Source organism: Corvus hawaiiensis, chromosome 26 (genome assembly GCF_020740725.1).
Source record: "Corvus hawaiiensis isolate bCorHaw1 chromosome 26, bCorHaw1.pri.cur, whole genome shotgun sequence".
Lineage (NCBI taxonomy): Eukaryota > Metazoa > Chordata > Aves > Passeriformes > Corvidae > Corvus > Corvus hawaiiensis.
This window is the reverse complement of record NC_063238.1, coordinates 19,608,236-19,619,222: the sequence shown is the minus strand read 5'-3', so window position 1 is coordinate 19,619,222 and position 10,987 is coordinate 19,608,236. Positions and strand designations below refer to the sequence as shown.

Here is a 10,987-nt window from a genome sequence, read left to right as displayed (position 1 = left end):
CTGACGGAACATGACTCCCCTTGTGGGACAGAGGACACCATCTTCATCTGTTTCCAGTCCCTCTCAGGTCTAACCCGAGAGGGAGCTGGGCAGCAGCACCTCATCTCGCCTCTCCTGCTCCTTGGCAGGGCCTCGTAGGGCACCTCTCAGGCGTGCACCGCTTCCCTGAATCCCAAGGGACCGCGGGAAGCGGCGGGAAGCGGCGGGGCAGCCCCGCGGAGCCGCCCGGCCGTGCCCGGCCCGCGGCGCGACGTTGAACGGCCCCGCCCGGCACGCGGCCGCGGCCGAGCCGCCGCGCGAAGACCGCCCCGCCCGACCGGCGCTGAGGGACGGACCGGGACCCACGGGCAGCGGGATCGCGGGGCAGGGGCGCTGCCGGCGGCTGGAGGTGGGCTGGGCATCCCCCGGCCCAAAGGAGGGCACGGAGGCTGTGGAGAGGGCGAGGGGCAGGGCAGCGGAGGGAGGTTTTGTTTCCTGGGGGCTGTGGGGTTCCGAGTGCGGGGCTGTTTCGGGCGAGAGGCCGGTCAGTTTCCCGTTACTCGTGGGGATTTTTCACGAAAATAGCATCAAATCCCCTTCACACATTTAGGAAAAAGCCTTCCAAACACTTCAGATGGGCTCTCGTAAGATGGTTGCTGTCAATGTCCAGCTTGTTAAGACACGAAAGCTGCAGAACTGCTGCTAGGCCTGTTAGCTGGAGCCAGAAAGCTTCCGTTCTGCTGGGCAGGTCTCCCACGGGAATGACCCCAAAGAAGAAGTGTGGCCTTGTAAGGGGGAATTCCCCTACTGCAGTAGTCTCTCATGGAAGCAGTTTATTTCTTAGGTATTAAAACTAATCTTTCTCCACTTTCCTTGATACTGATCAGAAAGAATACTCTGTTAATTGAGGAGGTTGGGCTAGACAACTTGTTGAGATCTTTTCTAGCCTCTTCCTGGGGGAGGGCAAGGGAAGAGGGGCAAAATGTGTTGTTTTGCTGTCACCACACAACTTGTTTTTATTGTCAGAACCCTACAAAAAAATACAGGTGTGCTGCATTCTGGAAGCTAGCCAGCCTAAAAAGCATGCATATCATGTCTAGTCAGGGCATGAAAGAAAACTTGACTGTTTGTTGGCGTTTTTTTTCACTCTTCTGATGCAAATATGTATTATTACAGCATTGCTTTCTGTGGATATTCAGTATCTAGGATGTGTGATTTATACAAGCATTCCTAATCTGGGTAAAATGAAATACGTCATCCGCATCTGTAGTCTTACTTAATTCAGCTACAGGAATTTTCATTGCTGCTTTTGACTACAGCTTTGAAGTCTTCCTTTTTTTAAGATAAGCGGGTAGGAAAATCAAAGAATCAAACCAGATTTTTTTTCCTAGCTTAGTTAAGTTGTTCTAATTCAGACCATTAAACAGTTGGTTTCTAGACCTGAGTGGGCTCAGACTTCGTATGTTGGAAAATTGTTACTTGACCAAGTGTTCAAAAAATTATAGTGTAGTAAATTCTCAGATGATTGTAAATTTTCTTCCTATGACACAAAGGCCAACTAAAGTGGGGTGTGATACTGGGTCTAATAGCCTAGCTTCTCTTTTCCTGTTTCATGCTGAAAATGGACAATGTAATTGTAACTCTTACAGTCATGATTATTTCTTGAATTTTTTTGCTATAACAATTATTTTCTTGTAAACTTTCTTAGAGAAAAAAAATCAGTATAATTTTTATTGTGTTGGTTGTTCTTTCTGCTATTCTTTTTCTATGAAAGAAGCTGAAATTCCTTCAAATCATAAAATCTCCCAGTTTACAAAAGAGATGGGAATGAGAAGGAGATACATTAAGATACAAATATTACAAATCAACATTTTCAAACTGATTGCTTACTTAAAGTGTGAGATTTTCCAGCACAGCACGACCTTAGCAGTTTTTGTTGCTTCTATAGTGGCTAAACTGAGTGGGAAGATACAAAAATGTTTAAATTTAACTAAAGTAGGTATTAAAAAACAGTCCTGTAAGTTTATGTAGATATGTAAGGAACTCCTGTGCAGACAACAGATTGATAAGGGGTATGCTGATGTTAATTAAATAAAAACCCGTTGAACCAAAATGTTAGAAACCCCCTTGTTTTCATCACATCCCCATCTCCTTTCTCCAAATATATACATAGACATACAGGGAAAAAATCTTGAGAAGAAGCTAGGGTAGCTCAATTGGAAGGAAAAAATGAGAGAGGTATCTGATTCTGTCTTCATGCAAATTTTATCCAGCATATTCAATCATCTAAAAAAAAAGTATGCATCAGACCTTTCTGCTTTTTCCTGCCCAGATATAATATTGCCTTGTCAAATGCAACTAACAGGGAGTAGGTAGATTGTTCCTGCTTAACATCCATATGTGAAACTGAATGCTAATGATTTCAGCTGCTTTTTTGAAGTGCGATGTTTCAAAATGTTACAGAAGCAAAAAAGTTTATTGGTAAATCCCTTCAGCCAGCACGACCTGTGCATCAACTGTCTTCTAAACAAGGTGAGTAGCATGGCTAAGGTGCAATTCACTTTACCAAAGTTTGGGTTATTTTTAGGGAAGTAACAAGGATGCGTGTCTTGTTTTGTTTTGTTTTGTTTTGAAGTTACTTTGTTATACTACAGTGGATAAATATCTTGCTGTGTGTTGAACTTAGTACATCATCTCTGTGATAAAATCTGAATTTAAACTATATTAGGTTTGTGCAGAACTCTTGGGTACTGCTCTTCTAGCTTGGCATCTGAAATCTGGCTTCAGAAAGCTGGATCAGGCTTCTCTGTTAAATTTGGGTTTCTTGGGGTAGTTAACTCTATTGAAAACATAAAATATACATAATTTAACAAATAGATTATTTAGGTTTTATTGCAAGTAGAGTACACTACACTGCATTGTTCTTATCTAGCTTTCATACAAGTTCAAAACAAAAAACCCAAAAAACTTTTATAAAAAAAATCATTCAGTATTTATGTCAGGTGTGAATATTTTGGTTTTAATTTTAAATCCCTATTGATTAAAATCCTAGATATTGCAGTATTATAGTTGTTCTTATGGTTAAGTTAGAAATTTCTGGTGACCAGAGAATCATCAGCTGTGCTGATGTGGACTGAAGCTAAGTGACATCATAAGTTTTTACTTTGTATAAAATTTATGGAAAAATGGAAAAGGGGTCATGTGGTGATGTAGAGCTTTTAAGTTGTGAATAAATGCCCATAAAATCTCTGTGCACCAAGGAATGTTCTTGGGGCAAGTATCACAAAATAATACTGTGGAGTCTATTGAAATTATTTTTTCTTAATGTTTTATGTTCACCAGCATCACCCATTTCATTAAACATTCGGACTGAATTACCCAGCAGCACTGAAGTATGTTTGCAGAGTAAGGTTAACTGGGTGAGTATTGAGTGAATATATAATTATTTATAAATTGGAGGTCAGCTGATCCGCTATGTAACCAAATTAAAACTATTTCCAGCTAGGAGTGTCCTTGACTCTGAATGTTTTAAACCAGCAGTGTCAGAACTGTTGAAAAGAGTGATGAGTTTCAGGGAGTTTCAGGAATGCCTTTCCCTGGTATTTGCATGCACTAATAGCTGAAAAATGCAGCTTAGGAATTTACGATTCTTATGAAAGTCTATGTGGCATTTCTTTAGTCTTCACTGAATTTAAGTCAGCTCTTTTAAACTTAGAATGCATTTATTCTGTCTTTGCTTATTATGTGTAAATAATAACATCAGGATTCTTTTGTTGCTACCACATGCACAAATTCATTTCAGACAGCAAACATAAAACTTTATTGCTAGAAGTGCTTGGGTTTGTACATGGTATGGATATGTCCTTCAGACTTGAAATTGGTTGTAGCTGTTTGCTGGAAAATGAAGTCTTCTAATTGGAATGCTTCATGTTGCATAGCCTGAGCTTGATTTTCTGTTGATTCTGATTTGAATGTTTTTTCAGAGCATTGATACAGGTTTTGTTAGAACAAATGCTGGCTCCTAAATTTTTACTTTTTTTTTTTTTTTAAGAGTTTTAGTAATCCTGTAGTCCTTCTTTATTGTGTTAAGCTTCTGCAAGATGCCTTTGACTTTAAAAAAAAAACAAAACAACTCAAGTTCCTGGGAGCCTATCTTTGATCCATCATAGGGAAATTAACACTTACACTTGTCTCTTGAGCAGTAATTACTCAGAAGAACAAACTACTTCCTTTTAAATAAGCCTCTCGTCATCAGTGTTGTAATACTCAGTTTCATCAGTATTTAGCTACATGTAGCTGCATATTGCATTTGTTTGAGGTATAGCTGTATTTTTTATATTTTTTAAAACTTTTTCTTTAACATAGTATACGGAAAAGACTTTTTAATAATACTTTTGACCATGAACTGTTTCATGGGTACCCCAAATGCCATCTGAGTAGTGCCCTATCCACCCCTGCTTGATGAGCAGTTTTCAGTTCTTGCCCCCTTCCCATCTGACTCAGAGTGATGTTAAGATACCTCAACTAAACCTGTAGAGCTTTTTCAGAGCTAAGACAAACTGATGAGGATAAACTGCTTTCCGACTTTCCAAAACACTCTTCAAGGTTTTGGCAGCTGGAAAAAACCTGGCATTATACTCTGGATACTGGGTCTTGATGCTTATGAAGCAAATGTTTTCGCTAAGTGGGAGAATCCAAGTCCATCCTTTGGTCTTAAGGAGAGTCCTTCCTGCTTTTGGTATTCCTGAATGTAGCAGCTTATGGCTGTGTTCTAGGTGGGATAATGGAAAAGGAGGGGATAACTGTGTTCTTTCTAAAAACTAGCAATAGGACTGTAAAATTCTGTGTAAAAAATGTCTCTCAAATATGTTCACCTGTATTGTTTTATTGAACTATTCCTTTACTGTATGTAATCAAGAGTAACATTCTACAGGTTCAAATTAAACTGTGCTACAACTGTTACTTTTAACTAAGAAACATGTATCCTTTTTTTAATACACTTAAAGGTGATTAGCTTCATAACTTTCCTTCCTATTGTAGTCATCTGAAATGACAGAAGTGAAGATCTTAACTCAAACTGTGATGCTCTGTCAACCAAAACAACATGAATCAGGAGCAAAAAAAGGTAAAATATTGCATGGGGAGCTGTGTCAGGTTTGTACTTTCTAGATGGAGGACACCTGAACTTTGAAGCGATGTGGGATGTATTTTATTTTTTCTTATCAGCCAGTGCATCGAGTTTGCAGAGCAATATGAAATTTTTCTGGTTTTCACATAACACTCTAGAGAAGATGTAAAAGTTGACTATAACTGAGGTGGAAAATTTCCACTGGTAGAATTGCTTGCATATAGGGATGTAACTGTCTTAAAAAAACCCAAAGAAACCCAACAAAACAAACAAAAAAACCCAACCAACCCCCCCAAAAAAAAAGACCCCAAACATAAAAATTTTTTCACACAAAATCCTGGGTTTGTATAGATGCCTTTGTGTGTAGAAGTACAGATTTGAGTTGCGTCCCTTAGCCTGCTGCAGGGCTTAGTTGTGGCATACAGACTATTGAATGTAATCAGGTTAAGAGCTCAGCATTTTGGCTTCCTTGTCCTGCTCTTCTATGGTGGTTCTGAAATAACAGTATTTGGGTGGTTAGATATGAATTAATTTTTTTTATGATTAATCCTGGTTTATTTTTGTGTCAGTACTGTCCTTAAGGTTTGCTCCTTATGCTTTTTTCTCTGTACTGACTGCCACTGTACTCATAGAGTATTGCTAGTTTAACCAAGTCCAACTTTTACTTCTTTTTTTTTTTCATTAAGGGATAATCTCAGATTTCAAACAAATTCTCACGGTACTTCTCTGCCCTGCTTCCTACCTGATTCTTCATTCTTAAACATGTCCCAGAAACTGCATCAGTGACGCAGGTTATTGAGACAATTTCTTTTGTCTGTGTCTTCCATCTTTTGTCTGTGGCATCCATCTGTAATCTCCAATCCTTAAGTAATCTCTGAAGATGTGCGTTGTTCTGTTGCTCTTAATACTCAAAAATTGAAAGAATTCTACTAAGTTTTATTGAGTTTTTTGTATTTTTGTCAGTCTGAGGTTGCCATCTCTCAGGTTCTTGAGCGGTAATTCTGTTCTGTCATGTGTTACTGACTTGAAAATAAGTCTTTTATGTATTCCCTTTCAGGTTCAGGTTCATTTCTTCTTTATCTTGATAAATATAATAGAGTTCTGTTCTTTGGATCTCGTTAGATGTCAGACATGTCAAGTTCTATGTGTTTGGTGGTGGCTTTCTGATACTTTCTTATTGTTTCTGCGTGTGGTGGGTAGAGATTGTTTTCTTCTACAAGACCTGAAATGGCTTCTCATCAGATCCTCATCTCTTGTATAAGCCATCACTTTGGATCTTTTTCAGTGGTTAATTTCTCTGTGATGCCTCCCTGAGTCTACTCCACAATTCTCCACAATGTCAAACTTTTTCTCACATTTGTTTTCAAAGGGCTTTTGTTGGTTTGCTGATTGTTGTAATCTTTTCCTTCACCGTAACACAACTTTAGAGGTCCTTCTATTCAGATACTGCTTATAAATAAGTCTTTTGTTTTCTTCTTTTTTTTCCTTGCATGGTAAAAATTCTTCTAGAACTCTCTTTATGTTCAGCTGTACTTAAAGCTCTAGATAATAATTTCCATTTGATATCTCTTCAGTCATACTGTGCTTTCAGTTATCTGTCTCAGCAGTTCTTAAGTGCAGCATGGGGTTCCCATGGCCCCACTTCTTGAGCTTTTCCAGGTGTCTCTGGATGGCATCCTGTCCTTCAGGTGTGTCAACTGCACCACTCAGGGTGGTGTCATCTGTAAATTTGCTGAGGGTGCCGTTGATCCTACTGTCTGTCATTGATAAAGATATTCAACAGTACTGGTCCAAATATGAAATGCTGAGGGACACGACTCATCACTCACTTATCTACATCCAGACACGACCACTACTCTTTGGATCTTAGGATGGTTTGGGTAGTAGAGGATTAAAAGGTCATCATGTTCTAACCCCCTGCCATGGGGACACCTGCCACTAGACCATGTTACTCAAAGCCCCACCCAGCATGATGATGAACACTCCCAGGGAGGGGGCATCCATAGCTTCTCTGTGCAGCTTTTTCCAGTGCCTCAGCATCCTCATAGTAAAGAATTTTTTCTTCATATCTAACCTAAGCCTACTGTCCCTCAGCTTAAGGCCATTCCCCCTTTTCCTATCACTACATGCCTTTGAAAAATCCCTCTCTAGCCTTCTTGTAGGCCACCACTAAGTACTGGAAGGCTACCCAAAAGTCTCCCAAGAGCCTTTTCTTCTCCAGGCTGAACAACCCCAACTATCTAAGCCTGTCTTCATAGGAGTAGTGTTCCAACCCTGTGATCAACTTAGGGACTCTCCTCTGGACTTGTTCCAACATGAGATCAGATGCAGCTGTCCAACCCGTTCCTCATCCAATGAACATCTAATCCATATCTCTCCAATTTGGAGAGAAGGCTTTTGTGGGGGACCGTGTCAAAGGCCTTACAGAAGTCATCATCTCCATAGGTTTTTAATCAAGGGGAGGAAAAAACAAACCGTTAAGTTTTCAAGTATGCTCATATTCTTTAAACTGTTCTTTTCAAAGTTGCTCACAAGCCCTGCCATAGGTTCACCAGTTACTGCAGTCGTTTGTGTTCAAAGGCAGGAAAAAATTAGTGTCATAGTTGACATCAGCTTCTTTCTTGTCAACATCCTACAGTCTGAGAAACAAAAACTGTTGTCCATCAGGTGACAGTGTAACAATCTTGCAGGAAGCCCGTAATTCCTAAAGGAATAAACTTCTTTGTCATCAAGGACCAGAGATGAAGTTTGTTCTTTCTTTGCCTAATTCCTTTCTTCTTGCTTCTGCTCTTGTTTGAGAATATCAATATTTTAAATACTTTAAAATACAGGCATTGCTAGAGATACTGTATCCAAAGCTATGCCACAGTAGAGATAGTGCTGTGAACTTGAATGAGAAGCCTGCATGTTCTGAGCAAAAGCCCTGGCTCTTGTTGGTTCAGCATAACCCCTCATAACTATTTCACTGCTATTAGTATGTTTGCCATTTACGTGCAGCAGATCTCGTAATTACTTTTAGGTGTTAAAAGACATTTAACTTACTAACTCTAAGAAAAGAGACTCATGGTTTTTGTTATCTCTCCCCTAGAAATACATGCCACTTTGGAGTGAGTTATAAACAGATTTTCTTGTGGGTTTCAAGACTAGTTTGTGGTGTTTCTGTTAATTAGAACAAGATACGGGAGTCTGTCTGGTGTAAGGTTGGATTCACTTTTTTTCTTCTTTTCTCTTGATTTACTGTGTAGGTTTGAAACAAAGTGAAATGCTCTGTAATTTACTTCAGATTTTCCTGATGCAAGATAAGACTTAAATTACTCCTGTTTTTAAAACTGATTTTTATATACCACATGTAGCATTTCTACTATTCTATAAGTAACCAAATAATTTTTCTGAATTCCCAATCTTAATCCCTTAAACAAGATGTTGAACTTAGTGATTTTGTATATTCACAGAAAGAATCCAATACAGCAGAGATTTCCTTCTGAAGCTTTCAAATGTTTCTCTCTCTCAGAAGAAGCCAGAGTTTCTTCCTGATCATCCAATCGTACTTGAAAAACCAGTAAGTACAATTTTTTTGTATTAAGTGAAGTTATAAAATCATCCATGGAGGTTTTGATAAGCCACTTGAGAGGGAACATTTTCCTTCAAACTAGCCTGCCAACTTGGTAAAAATTTCAAAGAACAGATTGTGCAGTTCAGCACAACTTCTGTATGTAACTTCTCCACTTGGTATTTGACATCTTACCCTGGTTAGTACCACTTAAAGGGAAAGGGGTTTTAATTTGTTTTCAGGAAAAATATCAGTTATCTTTCCATGTTTTCAAAATAAAAGAGAACAATCTTGATACATTTACATCTTGGTAAAAGTCTTAATCCAGTGTTTTAGTTGTCCATGCATCAGTGTCCACTACAAAGCCATTAATGAGCTCAATGCAGTTTGTATTATCATTATCTTTGATTTTGGGGAGAAATTAATAGAAATGAATGATGAATGTGAAGGATATCCATGTTTACTACCTTAATGTTTGTGATGAAATAATCCTCAAATATTTCACATGCTAGGAGAAAACATCTACTGGATCACATTCCAAACCCCAAGTGTGGGAAAATCTTCCGTGTAAACATTATCTTATTAAGTTAGGCTACATACTAGGTTGCTTTTGAGACCATGGGGATATAGTTCTGCTAGAAATAGGATTCCTCTTATGGAAAAGTATGTCCACATGATTACTGTGTTGGCCACATTTGGAGGCATTTTTAAGCTTTTAGAATTTCTGCCCTTCGAAAAAACAAAAATTAAGTAATACATGACCATAATCAGCTTTCCCTGGTTCTGACATTTTATGTCTATTTGTCCTCAAGATGAAAGCTTTATTTATTTGAAAACCTGCTTTCAGATTGGGAAGTTTCAGCTCCTTAATTTCCTAATTTACCCCCCTCTCCCACCACCTGTGTTTCTAAGGGGGACAGATTTTGATAATCTGTGTGCTTTCACGTTTACATTCCTAGGAAAAAGGAGGGTCCCTGCAGAAATCCCTGCTGAATTTTGGCTAATTCAGCCAAAATTCCAGTGTGTTGACTCATCTCATCATCCATTTTACTGCACAGAAACCAGAGGGATTGATGAGATGCATGTGTAAATTAAATGAATGATGGTTAAAAGTGGCAGAAGGTGGCCTGCGAATAAATTTCTAATGACAAACAGACAATCCTACAGTATTGTGTTTTGGAGCAGGTGGTTTTCAACAATTTGCCGCTGAATTGAGTATTCAGACAGTTCATGCCTATCTTAAGACTTTCCAAGTTCTGAATATTTGAAGCCGCTGCTGAACTATGTGCCCATTTATGAGTAAAAGTTGTATTTTCAGATGAAGAAAACTTCCTAGAGGGACTTGTACAAGGCAGATGCAGTTGTTACAGTTGGTGGACTGTGGACTGCATTTGTCCTGAAGGATACTGGGGGTTTTTTTTTAGATGTGGGGATCAGGGCTACCAATACATAGCTCAGCATTTGAACAGTTACTGTGTTGACACAGTCTTCTAGGAAAATTTTAGATTAAGTCTCTATGATTAATGAAAATAGCGCTGTTTGCCATTAAAAAAATCCCAAAACAAATTGTGAAATGTACATGGAGTAGAAAAGAGTTGCAAGCAGACCCAAATGAAAACTTTAGGTGCTCTGTTATAACTGAAGTAATTTGAGGTTTGGTTTCTCTTACAGGTGAAGAATAAACCTTTCATTGACATCTGCAAGAAGTGACATGTTGTTTGGAAGATCAGAAATCCATCAATGAGAGAGCTACATTTGATGTAGGTCTTCAAGATTTGGGTACTTGGGTGCCTGCAGATGGAAGGACGACCCTGGGAAACCTATGAAAATGCCTGTTTCTTGCTGTAATTGCCTAAATGCTTTAAGAGACAAACCTTTCATTTGTAAAGCCTGAAATGGTAATATGATTGAAGTGAAAATAAATAAATTTCACATATTGGTGTGGCAGATTTTTGTCATTGAATTGTTTGTGTTATGTAGCCATATATTTTGCCTGACCATAGATTCTAAAAAAATACTTGACTGGGACTTCTTGCTTTCTCTCAACTCCCTTCCTTAGAAGTAAAGATGGAACAACAAATACTGGCTGTGTCAAATAACAGATGTCTTAGGGCATCTACTCCTCTAGTTTTTGAGGTTTTTTTGGCAAAACTTGACTTGTTTCTTCTTAATTCGAAATCTTCATCTTGACACAAGATATTCCTTAATGTTTTGTGGATACACATACCTTCTTTAAAGGTATGAAGTCTCTTGTTAGTAATAGTTCCACTAACATGAGAAATCTTTTCTCATCACGGATCAAAACAGGAGACCTGCCTATGCATTGCATT

The 10,987-nt window shown here is 38.6% G+C and overlaps 1 protein-coding gene across 1 annotated transcript; it reads left to right on the top strand.

Annotated features, from left to right (window-relative positions):
* The first annotated feature begins 306 nt into the window (after positions 1–306).
* On the top strand, positions 307–10,593 carry C26H8orf88 (chromosome 26 C8orf88 homolog). Its single transcript, XM_048286806.1, has 6 exons — positions 307–388; positions 2,406–2,511; positions 3,322–3,398; positions 5,020–5,104; positions 8,560–8,666; positions 10,329–10,593. The coding sequence occupies exons 2-6, from the start codon at positions 2,424–2,426 to the stop codon at positions 10,365–10,367; spliced, it is 396 nt and encodes a 131-aa protein (XP_048142763.1). The 5' UTR covers positions 307–388; positions 2,406–2,423; the 3' UTR covers positions 10,368–10,593.
* The last annotated feature ends 394 nt before the right edge of the window (positions 10,594–10,987 follow it).

What these genes read in the sequence shown, in the direction of transcription:
- C26H8orf88 (XM_048286806.1), top strand. Translation starts at nt 2,424, where the DNA reads ATGTTTCAAAATGTTACAGAAGCAAAAAAGTTTATTGGTAAATCCCTT. An exon ending in TGAATCAGGAGCAAAAAAAG is followed by an intron (nt 5,105 to 8,559) that starts GTAAAATATTGC and finishes GTATATTCACAG; the next exon opens with AAAGAATCCAATACAGCAGA. An exon ending in CAATCGTACTTGAAAAACCA is followed by an intron (nt 8,667 to 10,328) that starts GTAAGTACAATT and finishes TTTCTCTTACAG; the next exon opens with GTGAAGAATAAACCTTTCAT.